The sequence below is a fragment of the Gastrolobium bilobum genome, unplaced genomic scaffold (genome assembly GCF_033153095.1).
Source record: "Gastrolobium bilobum isolate Gb01-03AN ecotype WA unplaced genomic scaffold, APGP_CSIRO_Gbil_v1 utg6105, whole genome shotgun sequence".
NCBI classification, from domain to species: Eukaryota; Viridiplantae; Streptophyta; class Magnoliopsida; order Fabales; family Fabaceae; genus Gastrolobium; species Gastrolobium bilobum.
The window spans coordinates 716,611-732,341 of NW_026899702.1; the positions used below are offsets into that span (position 1 = coordinate 716,611).

Below are 15,731 nucleotides of genomic sequence, written 5' to 3' on the forward strand. Positions count from 1 at the left end.
AGTATGGCCGCAATGCTGATTGGAGGAGAGAAACCATAATGAAAGGCTATGACTCAAATCTGTGGAAAGGGCTGTGTAAGATCTGGACTTATTTCCTGAGGAATCTGCAATGGGATGTTGGCAATGGTACTGAAGTCTCTTTCTGGGATGATGACTGGGGAGATCTCGAAGGACCTTTGAAGGAACTTGCAGTTTACCCAGTAGACAGTAGCCTGCTACGTTTTAATTGCTTGGAAATGATGGATGGTAGCAGAGGGAGTTGGAACTTGGAGCTCCTTCGGCAGTATCTACAGGAGGAAGTTATTCAAAAGATTAGAGCTATTCTCCCCCCTTTGGAGAGGAGAGGCCCAGATTCTTTACTATGGGAAAAGAACACTGAGAGAGGGAAGATTGTGAAAATTCCTACAATTCTATCATGGGATTTGGGTTTCTAGCTATTGATCAGGTGTGGAATAAGGTGTGGAATTGGATTGGGCCTCCTAGACTAAAGTCTTTTGCTTGGCTGGTCATCCATGGAAGAATCCTTACAAAGGAAAGGACTTCAATGTGGGGAGGGGACAAACACTGCCATATCTGTGCTAATAAGACTGAAGATAGTCTTCATGTTCTAAGGGATTGTAGAATGGCTGCTCAGATGTGGAAAGCTTGGTTTGTGACAGATCCTCCTGCTGAGTTCTTTGGGTTGAATCTTAAGGAGTGGATTAGAAGGAGTTTGTTTGAAGGGTGGGGCCACATGCAAGCGTTCAGGTGGCTTGATATTTTTATTTCTTCAATCTGGCACATATGGATTTGGGGAAATAACGAGATCCATGACCCTAACTTTCGAAGACCCAGCAATCTGATCCTTATTATTTCCAGTTACATTTGCGAGTTTATCTCGATGAGGACTACCTCTTCTCAGCGTGGAGACCCTTCTAGATTAAGTGGGCAGGCCCATTGGAGCCCCCTGCTCCTGGATGATGGAAACTGAACGTTGATGGTGCTGTTAAAACCAACCTCAGAGTCGCTTCTTGTGGAGGACTAGTGAGGGATGACAATGGTAGGTGGATAAGAGGATTCTCTTATCACATTGGGAGTTTCTCCCCGTTGATGGCTGAGCTTTGGGCCATTAGGAAAGGCTTGCAAATTGCCTGGAATGAGGGTGAGAAGAGTTTAATTGTAGAGATCGACTCGACTATATCAATTGCTTCGATTAATGACCCCAGGGAGCCTGTATCCATGGTTCAGCTAATTAGAAGCATTCGAGAATGGAAGGAGGAAGAGTGGCATCTCACTTTTGTTCATGAAAGTCGTGGCCGAAACCGGTGCACTGATTGGCTGGCGAGCTACAACAGTGGTACCATAGAGGATCTAGTTATCTTCCAGGAAGCCCCCATTGGCTTGGGGCCCTTACTGTCCCTGGATGCCAGGGCCTTAGTTTCTTAGTTTTTTTGTTTGGGGCTTTGCCCCTCGTTTGTACTAAAAAAAAAACTATGAACACTTCTTTTATTGAGTTTTGAAAGTTTTGGCATAACACGTTTGTTATAACTGCTAGTGAATCACTTGTTTGTAAATTGCATGCATGTGCTGCACGGAAAATATGCAGGCGGCATATAGAAGATATGCCCAGAAACAAGGAAATTTTGAAGTGAATTTGTTTTCAAAGTAAGAAGGTAAAAATATAATAATTGTTAATTTAATTTAAAGCAAATTTTGAGTTTAACATACTAAAATTTAAAAGTGATTATATTTTTATCCACTTAAAGAAAATGTGGTTACTTTAAAATACCCTTATCAATGTTTTAGAATCGCTAATCAAGGCTATGGTTCCACAATTCATGAAAACAATGTTAGAAATTTTTATAATAATTGTGGGCTTCAATCAATTGTAATTTTTTTTTGTTTTTATAAAAAACAGACTAAGTCATGATCCATATGGGGGTGCAGTATAAAGTCCATTTAATTAAGTGATCCTTTTGTTTGAACTTAGATATCTGTAAATTGATTAGTGTGGGTAACAGTGTAGGTCTAACTCATAGGCCCATGATGGGAAGGGACTAGGGTTAATAAGTTTGGTTAGGTCCCCTCTACATTCACAACGTGTTAGAAAACCGTTACTCCACACTTGCCCCATCGACGGTTGTAATAAGGGAGTAGTGTGAATTGCAGATGAAGATCCTAGTCTTTCCAATCTTGCAGGAGCATCAGATCAAACAAGAGCAAGAAAGCCTTCAAGAAATCAAGAATCATGTGAATCATGTCTTCAACAAGTAAGCCTAAACTTTTTGGTGTTCTAATGTCATATAATCCTATTTTACGAAATTTCTTACAAACAATGCTATAGAGAAATCTTCAATGCTTCATTAATTGGTTGCTTTAAAAAATTATTGAATTCTGTATCTAGCTAGTTCTATTTATATTCTGTTATCAACATGCGTTTGCATCTATGGAATCAAGGGCGGACCCAGGGAGGCTAGGGTGGGCGGCCGCCCCCCCAAAATTTGAAGAATTTTTTTTAACATAAGTATAATGCCAGAAACCTCCATTTTTCCTCTCCACTAATGTGAAGTAGTTTTCTTCCACGCAGAATTTATAGAGCTTCTTTATATTCTCAGGTCCAATATCTATTGAAACTCCTCCAACTCTGAATGCATTTTTTCTCCCTCAATGAAAGTTAACAAAATGAACAAAACAAAAATACAATAAGAAAGAGTGCACTTCAAATTCTTGTTGGCATATGGAATTAGTATTAAATTATGAGGAAAGATCTGTCTACAATTTTTTTTTTACAAATTACTCTAAGAGCATGTTTGGATCCTCTTATTTTTAAGTTAGAAGCTACTTATAAGTTAAAGCTAAAAAAAAGAGCTTAGAAAAAGTTAAAAGTTGTCTGGTAATTACAAAAAAAATGTAGTTTAAAAGTTACTTAAAAACACATATTTTAAGAAAATTATCTCTATATCTATCTTTATAACTCTTTATTTAAAAAAAAAAAACACATAATTCAAGAAAAACAGATAAGAGCTTAAAAAAAATTCCTCCTGGGAACTTTTAGCTTTCAGCATTTTTCTTCATTATAAAAAAAGAGTTTTTTATTATAAGAACTTTTCTCAAAATATGTTTGGTCTAGTTTATGCTTACAAGTAGCTTTTAGCTTAAAAAGAGAGGATTCAAACAGGCACAAATATTTAATTATTCGTATTTTGGCCTCCCATATATTATGTTTGAAGAGAGAACAAATGTTTAATTTTTAGCCCCCTACAGAAAAAATTCCTGAGTCCGCCACTGTATGGAATGAGTCAAAATAGTAAATGAAAAAATTAATTTGTTGATATAAAGCCTACTTATATCATGATCAAAGTGGAATGACCTGATTATGAGCCCTTAGCAAGTAACTTTACTGCTGCTGCTTTTTGATAGTTATCCAGTAACCACCGAGTTGACTTTTAGAATTACTGTGGCCTTATATGTAACTATGACTTTAGTTAACTAATTTGGCATTGTGTAGATATGGCATAAATGCCTCACTTGAAAGTAGTAGGTGATGGGTCTTGCATCCACAAGGGAATACGATACAGGTTTTAGGTATAGTAACCAAAGTTTATTTTGGGGTGGGAGTGCCCAAGGCCTTATAAACTCAACATTAGTTGATCATCCAACTAATGTGAGACTATATATCTCAACACGCCCCCTTACACGAGAGCCCACTGGGCTTGAAGGGTGGACAACATATAAGCTCACCTACATGTGGAAATTCCACTACAAAGAAAGTGAGAGGCAGTGAGATTTCGAACGCTCTGATACCATCAGTAAAGAACCCTTGGGATACACCACCCCAAAAGCTAGCTCAAAGGGTGGGAGTGCCCAAGGCCTTATAAACTCCACATTAGTTTAGTTGCCAACCAATGTGGGACTATATATCTCAACACTTACAAGTTCACGTCTGCATGATGTTCCTCCCAAGTTTGGTTCCATCAGAATAGGTGAATTGGCGTGTAACAATAATGTTGCCATGCCAATTGATTTTCACGGAAAGTTCGTTTTAAATAGACTTAGTAACAAAATTGTGGAGTGATGTTATGCTAAGACTTTTATAGTTCCCTTCTAGTTTGGTTGAATTTGAAAGAGTGCTAGTTTTTCAAAATGTCTCTCCCAGCTCCAATGCGATCACCACCAGCTGATAAGAAAAAAAAAACTAAAACAAAAAAAAGGGCACCCCTACTATTCTAAGGTATGATTCAACAGCGGGAAATCTGGACACATGGTATGAAATCTAAGTAGGACTACGTTGAAATGATTCTTGCATGTTGTTGAGATATATAGTCCCACATTGGTTGAAGAGCAACTAATGTGGCCTTTATAAGGCCTTAGGCACTCTCACCCTTTGAGCTAGCTTTTAGGGTGGTGTATCCCAAGGTTCTTTAACTTGGTAGCAGAGCTCTCGATCCTGAGGGCTCTGCTTCCGCACCTATTGTCTTTAGAACAAAACCTTTTATTCTTTTCGTCTCTCGCTGCCACCGGAATTTTTTTTTCCGGGGACCTCTTGGACCGAGAAGACCTCTGTTTTTCCTCATCAAACACCTTCAGTCACGTTAAAAATCATATCGTTGTTACTATTCATCACCTATGTTACTGTTCATCACCTCTGTTACTGTTCATCGCATTTTTTTTCAAACAAGACAGAATCTGTTTCATCGCGTTTGGACCTTTTCCCGGCGGTTTTTCAACTCCGACCAGCCCCAGATAGAACCGCGCTCGCCGGAAGACGCCGCCCCAGAAATCTCAGCCCGGAAGACCACCGCACGCGCCCACACGCGCCTCTCCTTCATCGGCGCGTGAAGCCCACTCGCAAACCACTCCACCGGCGCGTGGCGGCGCGTGGGGGTGGTCTCGGCGGCGGACCAGTGCAGTTCTTTTCGTCTCCTTGTCTTCTTTCTGGATCTGTGTTGTTTTCTCAGATCGGACATCGTTTGATATTTTTTCCGTATTTTTTGGCTTCTTGGAGCTTTTCTTTGACCATTTTTTGTGCAGTATGGCCTCTTCTCAAAGGAGTTCCTTTACAAAGTTTTATGATGGTATATCTTCTAGACCTAAGAGAGATGATCGATCTAAGAGAGATGATCGATGGTGTTCTTATTGTAAAAGAACAGGTCATATCAAGGATTTATGCTTTTGCCTCCATGGAAAGCAAACTGTCTTAGAAAAGATAGCAAGGATGCGTGGTCAAGCGCATTTTACTTCCTCTGAAATAACCCTTGCACCTAATGAGACCCAACCTGCATTTCGTCCAGATGAGTTGGAACGGCTCCGAACCATCCTTCATTATTTGAGTAAGCGATCTGATACTAATGCTTTGGCTATGTTACTGTTACTGTTACTGTTCATCACCTCTGTTACTGTTCATCGCGTTTTTTTTTTCAAACAAGACAGAATCTGTTTCATCGCGTTTGGACCTTTTCCCGGCGGTTTTTCAACTCCGACCAGCCCCAGATAGAACCGCGCTCGCCGGAAGACGCCGCCCCAGAAATCTCAGCCCGGAAGACCACCGCACGCGCCCACACGCGCCTCTCCTTCATCGGCGCGTGAAGCCCACTCGCAAACCACTCCACCGGCGCGTGGCGGCGCGTGGGGGTGGTCTCGGCGGCGGACCAGTGCAGTTCTTCTCGTCTCCTTGTCTTCTTTCTGGATCTGTGTTGTTTTCTCAGATCGGACATCGTTTGATATTTTTTCCGTATTTTTTGGCTTCTTGGAGCTTTTCTTTGACCATTTTTTGTGCAGTATGGCCTCTTCTCAAAGGAGTTCCTTTACAAAGTTTTATGATGGTATATCTTCTAGACCTAAGAGAGATGATCGATCTATGAGAGATGATCGATGGTGTTCTTATTGTAAAAGAACAGGTCATATCAAGGATTTATGCTTTTGCCTCCATGGAAAGCAAACTGTCTTAGAAAAGATAGCAAGGATGCGTGGTCAAGCGCATTTTACTTCCTCTGAAATAACCCTTGCACCTAATGAGACCCAACCTGCATTTCGTCCAGATGAGTTGGAACGGCTCCGAACCATCCTTCATTATTTGAGTAAGCGATCTGATACTAATGCTTTGGCTATGACTGGTATGAACTCCAAAACTCATTCTTTCCTTTCTTCATGTAATGATTTTAAACATTCTTGGGTTGTTGATTCTGGTGCTACTGATCATATGGCTTGTTGTGCTGACTCCTTTACTTCTTATCATCCTACCATTGGAACTCATACAATAGTCATAGCTGATGGCTCACATACATCAGTTGCGGGTTCTGGTGACATAAACTTACAGCAATCCTTACATCTTAAAGATGCTCTTCATGTTCCTAAACTCTCCACGAATCTTCTTTCTATTCATAAAATTACAAAAGATTTGAATTGTACTGCAACCTTCTTCCCTACCCATTGTGTTTTTCAGGATCTCGCCACGGGAAAGATGATTGGTAGTGCTAAAGAGCAAGGTGGGCTGTACTATCTGGTGTCACAATCTCCCGCAAGTAAAGTAACAGATCACATCTTGATGTCTCATGGTCAATCAACTGCTGATTCTTTGATTTGGCTTCATCATAAGCGCTTGGGACATCCTCCATTTGGTTTACTCAAGTCTTTATTTCCTTCATTGTTTTTTTCTAAGCCTATTGAGTCTTTTCATTGTGATGTTTGTGAGTTTGCTAAGCATCATCGTGTGTCTTTTCCTTCTAGTAGTACTAAGAGTGTTGATCATTTTGATTTATTCATTCTAATGTTTGGGGTCCTTCTAAAGTCCCTCATGCTTCTGAAAATAGATGGTTTGTTTCTTTTATTGATGATTGCACTCGTGTAACTTGGGTTTACTTAATGCGTGAAAAGTCTGAGGTACCACAACTGTTCTTTTGTTAAGAACCTTGAGGTTACCACCCCAAAAGCTAGCTCAAAAGGTGAGAATGCCCAAGGTCACATATTTCTCAAAACATGTGTTTCTAGTAGGCTTTGTACGGTATACTTTTGTACCAACTTTACTTTTTTTAGTTGTAACCGAGCAATCAGTGTTTATGTAAAGGACAGATGAGGGGTCCTTGTCCTGAAAGGCTGAAAGAAACCACTTTTGTTTGCTTACTCCAGCGTTTTCTTTTGTTATTCTGATACTTCTCTTTGCATCTCTCTCAATCAGCTCCACCTTCTTTCTCTTTATCCTATTGCTATGTTTTACCAATTTTACTGTTGACAATGAAAAGATCAGCTTCAAAAAGTGCATCTAATGATGTGAACAAGGGAAGTATAGATTGGGAGCTTAGACCTGGTGGTATGCTTGTTCAGAAGAGACAACCTCTTGAGTCCTCTTCTAGTCCTATGATCAAAATCAAGGTCTCTCATGGTTCTAATCACCATGAGGTTACTGTTCCTGCACAATCCACTTTTGGTAAGCATAGAATCATTTGCATTTTGGGGGACTCCCTCCTTTCTTTCTTTCTTCATTTACTCCTTTTCCACAATTCTACATGTATTTACCTCCTTGGCTATATTGTATGAAAGGGTAACGCCTATAACTAAGTCTGTTTTAAAATCATCAGAAGTACACTTTTTTGGGGTTTTATCTGATGAGAAGTATCAATATGGCCAATCTCTTTTATGGACAGTTAGATAATGTTGGAATGAGTACTTCGGTTATAATAATTGTTATCGAGAAAATTGCAATTGCCATTCCTTTTGATAATAATTTATCAATCCCCCTTCTTTTCCTTGCTTGTTGATCTTTATCTGGCATTGACTAAACTGACACGGGTTCGAATCCGAGAAACGATCTTTTTGCATAGTAAAGCTCTAATGGCGTGGAGTGATTTTTTTATATATTGCATTGTTTATTTATTTTTTCTAGTACATACATGCGTTGCATTACTTGGGGCATTTGAGTATTGGCATTGGAATAGTTATGCTGTTCCAATATTACCCGTTAGATTCTGAAATTGATGCCTAGCTGGTCTGTTTGGATCAATGGAAGGGCATCTCAAAGGGGTCCTTGCATCCGAGACTGGCCTAGAGCCTAAGGAACAAAGGTTACTATTTAGAGGAAAAGAGAAGGAGGATGAAGAATGCTTGCATATGGTGGGAGTGAAAGACATGTCTAAAGTTATATTGTTAGAGGATCCAGCCTGCAAAGAGAGGAAGCTTGAGATGCAGAGGAGTGAAGATATCTTAAAGGCCTGCGAAGCAATCTCCAGTGTCAAAACAGAAGTTGACAAGCTATATCAAAAGGTGGTATTCGTTATCATGCAACTCTTTTATGAAATTCTGAAAATAAGGTATCACTAACCAATTCTCCTATAAGTTATTGGACGAAGGCATTATATGTGTGTATTATATCTAACATAAGGCTGCCTAATATTTGAAAATTGTTAGGTGGTTGCTTTGGAGAAGATTGTTAGTGGTGGTTCTAAGGTTGAAGACAAAGAATTTGTTATCTTGACAGAATTGCTAATGGTTCAACTGCTTAAACTGGACTCCATTGTAGCTGATGGAGAAGCCAAAGCACAGAGAAGAGTAGAGGTTAGCAATAGCTACTTGTGATATTTTGGTTAGTAGATGGTCATGGTCCAAAGAGGTTGACTACTCATTCCTGACAATGATTCTCAAATGACTCAAATTTCTTATTAACAAAAAAAAACTAGTAACCAGCATTTAGTGATATGAGATGTACGTGCCTATATGGAAAATTGAAAATCAAAACCCCAATTTTGGTGTAATGTAGAGTTCCTTACAGATTCTTACAGAGTCAATTGCAAACATTGTAATAAGCAAAAGACAGTCTGTATTGACAAAACTATGTGGCCTCCATCCTCACAAAAAAAAAAAAAAGGGTTTTATAAGAGTTATGTTGTAGGAAAAGTGATTGTGTAATGTTATAGAGATTCGTTTTGCGTGCCTTAATTTTTTATTTATTTTTTTGTTTTAAAAAGTGTGGGCCCCACAAAATGTTGTGAGAGTAGGAAAGTTTGTTGTGTTATGTTAAAGGATAAAACGAAAACCCAAAAAAAAAACAGGAAAATACTAAAAAGTATGGGATCTATTTATCTCATGTTGCATGAGATAATTATATCATGCAATAGAGACATGATAGTAGGATCTACTACTTTTTCAAAAAAATAAAAATGAAAAATAGTGGATCTCACTACTTTGTCTCTGTTGCATGAAATAATTATAATTATCTCATACAACATGAGATAATTATTTCTCAAAAAGTATTATATAAGGAATTAAAATCTCAAATGCCATTGCTCAACTTATTTCTTCCCATTTTTTTTCTTTCTTGAATGCAGATTCCAAATTAATAATGATAGCTCATATACAAGTCCTTGTACACAGGTTCATCGGGTACAGAGTTATGTAGAGACAATTGACAACCTAAAGGCAAGAAATTATAATGCATTTAGCAATTCTGCTAACAATGCAGTCTCTGTGATCACCAAATGGGATGCATTTGGATCAGAAGTTGGAAGCTTGAAGTCACCAACCCCAATTCAGTCGTCAACTGTGATTACTCAAAATTGGGAGCTATTTGAATAAATAGAAGTTCCGTCCTCTGCATTTTGTTTATTTCAAGGAAGGGCTTCTATGAACACTTGGCCTTCGTAATGCCAAGTTGTTTTTAGTACGGAAGGGTTATGCTCGTACAAATTAATACATGTATATGTTATTACTCTGTGCCTAAATAATAAACAGTTGAAATTATTACAATTTTTTTTTTTTTTAATTGAACCTTTGTTTGGCTTTATGTTCGCAAATTTACACTTGAGGATAATGTGTTCATCAACCGATCCAAACTTATTCAAACCATGGTGACCGAATCGAAAAATCGATAATCAAATAAACCGAAAACCGAAAAAAAAATCGCAAATTTTAATTAGATGGGATCGATTTTTGAATTGGTAGATGAAAATCGATCCAATCCAATATATTAATTTTCTTCTACTTACTTGGATCTTTCCTCAATCATGACCCAATCCAAATCAATAAACTCAAGACCTATTAACCCATTACCTAAACTAAAAAAAAAAAAATTAGTCACATCTCATCAACAAAATTTTATCTATATAGAATTTCATGTCTCATTGTCACATGTCAAAAAGAATTACAATCTAGAATTGTAGATTGATTAACATGGCATCGGTTTGTATGAAATATTGAGTGATTAACGAACGCCCCTTTTTCGGTTGAGTTTCGCTTGGAAACACGATTTCAGATGAGTATTTTAAGATTTTGTGTAAGATTAGGCCGGAAAAAAATTGTAGGATTGCACGTTACTGATTGTATGTTTGAGTTTGTTCTAATTTTTTTCTCATTTTAAAATTGTTTTGTAGAATAATTAATGAAATGTGCATTTTCTATATTATTCTTAATTTTAAAAATTTAAAGTCAAAATACAAAATAAAAATAACTAAGATATGTTCTCTAAATTTGATTCTCAAAAAATAGTTAATATTTTTAAATTTTATTTTACAAAATAGACATTTTCAAATAGATTTTTTCTTTTCCAAAAATCAAAAAATGATTTTTCAAAACAAATTTTAAAAAGGTGAAACCTCTGTTTTTGGTGAATTCAAAGTGTTGAGTTTAAACCTTTAATTTCAAGACTCTTTTCAAATTGAGCTAGTCACAAAATAATAAAGCGAATGGAATATCTTCGAAAAAAAAGTGTTGAGTTGGTGAGTCATAAAATATGAAAGTTTTTCAAACCTGACCCATACTAATGATACTATATATAGTTAGAGGAAATAACTTGCATTTTAGCCTTTAATTAATTTTTTTTATGGTACATAATAGGGCCTAAGCCCAGAAAACACACAAAAACTAAGAAAATAACAAGGTACGAGGCCTACCAACAGAAGAAACATATGCAAAAATAAAATGTCACTTGGAGGCACACGAAAAAGCATAGCATCCACTTCCTCCCCTTTGTCCAAAATGAAATTGGCCAATCAGTCCGCACACATGTTGCCTTCTCTGTAAGTATGACAAAGCTTAATGATCCAATCTTTTTTAAACCATGTCCGTATGCGGGAGACAAGATGACTCTCACGGACTGTTATACCAGAGCTGGATAGCAAAGTGATTGCACTAGAGGAATCACTTTCCAATTCAATATTACGAAATCCTTCCTTCCAAGCCAATTCCAATCCACGAAGAATTCCAATTTATTGAGTTATACTTATTAATTAATTATTAATTTTTAATAAATTATAACCGTTAGATTGGCAAAAATTAACAGTTAAAATTTGGTAGTAAGAGATAGTAAGAAAAAGAGGTAGTAAGAAAAAGAGATAGTAAGTATAAACTTTCCCTTATATAAATTAACAAATATTACCTGCAAATTAAAGGATGCGAATCTTGGAATTGCCACCTTGAGAATGAGTTTATATTTCTACAACTTTCAATCCAAAGTAGCGTAAGTAATGCAAGAAAAAAAAAAAAAAAAACCTTTTGATGGGTTGAGTTCGCTTGCCAAATGAAATGAATAAAATATTTGGGTCAAAAATAAAGGAAATAACAAATTAAATCCTTTCGGCCCACTGCTTATAGAATAAAAAATAATTATTTGATCCACAAAAAAAATTAATTATTTGCTAGAATGCTCATCTTTAAATAAAAGCTGTTTAGGAACAATTTTTTCAAAATGAAAAATTTGGTTCTTCGTATTGCAATTTCTAAGCAGAAAAATTTGCTTATTGTTTTAGTAGAAATGGTTAAAAATAATAAATAATTTTTTAAGAAATATTAATACTCAAGCACCCTTATTGATAATCATTAATTACGTTGCTATCATAAAATATGTAAAAGCTAAACCACTTAGCCATAATGATAATAATAATGAAATATTAAAAGGGGTTTGTTTTTCTCATGTTACATGAGAAAATGAACCCCTTCTTACACACACCATAAAAAGATGTGCCACTTATTTTTTTGTTTTTTATTTTTTTTAAAGTGGGTCCAGAGGAGGACTCACACTGTTTTTTGTGTCTGCACATGCAGACACAAAAATTTCAGAATTTTTTTTTAAAAGGGTGGGTGATTTAGGTCAAGTAAAAAAAAGATTTAGGAAGATTGAAAAGAAAAAAGTAAACATAGGCCCAACAATGGTAGTTAAAATTGAAATCTTACCTAAAATCTGAGGGAGGATAAAAAATTGTGGGTTCGTAGTAATTCGATAAGTCTCAATGAAAGGTAACTTTCTATATTTATTTTATTTGTTATTGTAACAACTTAGTTGTCTCTTGATTATTATTATTTTTATGTTAAGTTAAAGTTTTCTTTTCTTTTCTTGTTTATATTTTTTTAATACATTTAAAATTTTCTTTAAAAAAAATCTTCGGAGGCGCTGCCCCCGAACCCCCGCTTTAAGTGTGCACACATAAAAAATATTTTCTGCGTCCGCCACTGGGTGGGTCCCATACTTGGTGTATCTATGACATAAGATTAGAATTCTCCTACAACCTAAGATTTATTTTTCCCATATTACAATTACAAATAACATTTTCATTTGCAGTGTACCCAAATCACAGTTGCTGATGCATTGTGGATGCTAAGGGTGTGCATGACAATCTTCCCGGAATTACTTCTTTTTTTTTAATTTCTGCTCCCAGGAACAGAAATGGATAAAAAAACTCGTTTGGTAAAATCGATTTATTTTTTTCTTCCTAGAATGAACCGGTTTAATTTTTGTGTAGAAGAACAGAAAAAAGAATCAAAAAATTTCTGTTTTTTTTTCGGGCACAAAATGAGAAACACTTATCTCTCTCAATTATTCTCCACCATCGCCACCACCATCCCGACACGACCACCACCACCACCTCCATACCACTACCACCACCACTACCACTACCACCATCACCATTATCACTACCACCATCACCAACCACCACCATCATCGTAGCTACTGCCACCACCACCACGACGCCACCACTATTACTGCCATCACCGACGTCGCCATGTCATCACTATCACCATCGTCGCAGCCACTGCTGTCACCACCACCACCACCAGTACCATTTCTGCCGCCGCCGCCGCCACCATGCTATCATCATCACCATTGTCGCAGTCATTGCCGTCACCACCACCACCACTACCGTCGTCGCCATTATGCCACCGTTACAACCACTACACCATCGTCACCACCACCGCCATGTCATCACCATCACCACTGCTGCCACCATTATCACCACCATCGTTGCAGCCACTGCTGTCACCACCGCCACCTCTACGTCACAGCCACCATCACCATCATCATCACCACCACCACCACTACCATTATCATCATCACCATTATCACTACCACCACCACCACCATCATCGTAGCCACAACGCCACCACTACTATCGCCATCGCTACCGCCACCACTACACCATCGCACCACCGCCTCCATGTTATCACCATCGTCGCAGCCACTGTTGTCATCACCACCACCACCACTATTATCGCCGCCACTGCCACCACCATTACTGTCGCCGCCCCTCCACCACCATGTCATCATCATCACCATTGTCGTAGCCATTGCCGTCACCACCACCACTACCACCATGTCATCATCATCGCCATTGTCGTAGTCACTGCCGTCACCACCACCATTATCGTCGTCGCCGCCACCATTATGCCACCATTACCACCACTACACCATCGCCACTGTCACCACCATGTCATCACCATCACTGCCACCATCGTTGTGGCCACTGCTATCACCACTGCCACCTCTATGTCAGCATCACCATCATCACCACCACTACCGCCACCATCACCATCATCACCACCACTACCGTCACCACCTCCGCCATCATCACTACCACTGTCGCCGCTATCATGCCATCACCATTGCCAATTTGCCACCACCACTACCATCGTTGCCACCACCATACCATCATCACCACCACCACCACCACGCCACTACTACAACCACCACCATTACCACCGCCGCCGCCACCACCACCATCACCACACCATATGAAAAGGAAAGTGATGATCCAAAAAATTTTAATGCTTAATAGGAATGATTTTTTATTCCATTATTTGTTGTGTTTCAAACACAATTCTCATTCATTGAATAAAAATAAAACATGTAATCAAACATTTTTTTTTTCTCAGAAACTGTTCCAAGGCACACAAAAAAAAAAAAAAATTGTTTCTTTTTAGAAACAGTGCCAGAGAACAGAATGGTTGTCATGCACACCCTAAGGCTAATTAATACAACTGTTAATAATTATAAACGGGGCTTAAGTCGTACAATAACATGTATTCTGATTAAATGAATATTTTATTTTATTATTTTGATTAATGTTACATAATAAAAAAAATTAAACAAAATTCAGTCAAAATTTAATTAGATTTAAGAATTTAGAAAAACTTATACCTCAACAAATTAATTCTGGCTGAGTAAAATTAATTCCTTTTTTTTCTTTTTCTTTTCTCTAACCTACCTTTGCTCCTTTTTTAATTCTATAATAATATTTGCTTGGAAATGAGATTCTAGTGTATAATTAAGTGGAAAACAAAAACAAAATTTATAACCTTGTGTAACACCTAAATGTAGAGACAACACCTCTAACGGGTAGGTGGATTTTCTCCTCTGGCATCCATACTACCATTCTAGAATCTTATTTTATGTATCAAAAAAGAAAAATGAAATAAACAACAAAATACTGAAATGGTATCAAATTAATGTGCAAATAAATGCGATTTGAGGTGGCAGCAAAAATCAAATAAATTAAATAAAGAAAAAAATTCAAAAAAAAACCCTGTTAATTAAAATGCTAGATTAAATTTTAAGTAAACTTTAATGATATATATTTAAAGTATACTCACCTTCCATTTTGTTCTAAAAATTATACATTTTCTGCTAATTTTCACCTGTGCATAAGGTTGTCAGATAATTGGATAATCAATTCTTCAAGAGCGTCAAGGTTATATGACTCTAGTTAGCAATACCTCAAGTTTGGTATACAAATATATATGTTAACAAATATGCAGATCCAGTTCCTTATCATGAAAGATCTCATAGAATCATTTGGTAAGAAGCCAATTCCTTATTATGGGATTCAAGACTTTTGAAGTATGAAGGAGCAGCAACACTAATTTAGAGAATTGCAGACCCTCCAAATTTGGTAAATAATAAATGAGTGCTACACATTCCAGAGTCTTGAAGCATCCAGCCACCTCACCACCATAGAATTCATCAGTGAAAACCATTAAAGATTGTAGATTAGGAAAGATCAACCTTAGATTTGCACAATAGACTGTGTGCTGGTATTCAAATCTGCACTAAAGATCAGCAGTGATTTTTTTTCCTAACCAGTGCTGGTGCTTTACTTACTGTTTAAGATAAGCAAATCGAATCAAAAATCTCTTACGAAGAGGCATAAAATTGACCATGCTGCCCAATCCAGCAACCAAACATACCATTTTCTTCCAATGTGATGCAGGGTAGGAAATCTCCTTTTCAAAAGGTATATATGGTAAATACATGTATTTCTGCCGTGTGTTGATAAAGGGGTAAATTCATCTCACCAACTTGAATCCTATACACTTATATAAAGAAACAATTAGGGGTCAGTGTGAGTGAGTCAAAATTCCTGCTTTCTCTAATGTAAGAAGGCAAGTCTATTTTCTAGTAGATTTTTGTGTGATTTGTGCAAAACCTTAGTCTATATTCATGCTAACCCCTCTTAACTAGTCATTCATTGTTTTGACACAGACAAGAGAACTGAGGA

General features: G+C 37.3%; 1 protein-coding gene across 1 annotated transcript; it reads left to right on the forward strand.

Moving 5' to 3' along the window:
• The first annotated feature begins 7,181 nt into the window (after nucleotides 1–7,181).
• On the forward strand, nucleotides 7,182–9,550 carry LOC133292780 (BAG family molecular chaperone regulator 4-like). The gene is made up of 4 exons (XM_061491238.1): nucleotides 7,182–7,402; nucleotides 7,982–8,235; nucleotides 8,380–8,526; nucleotides 9,343–9,550. The coding sequence occupies exons 1-4, from the start codon at nucleotides 7,210–7,212 to the stop codon at nucleotides 9,541–9,543; spliced, it is 795 nt and encodes a 264-aa protein (XP_061347222.1). The 5' UTR covers nucleotides 7,182–7,209; the 3' UTR covers nucleotides 9,544–9,550.
• Nucleotides 9,551–15,731: the final 6,181 nt, after the last annotated feature.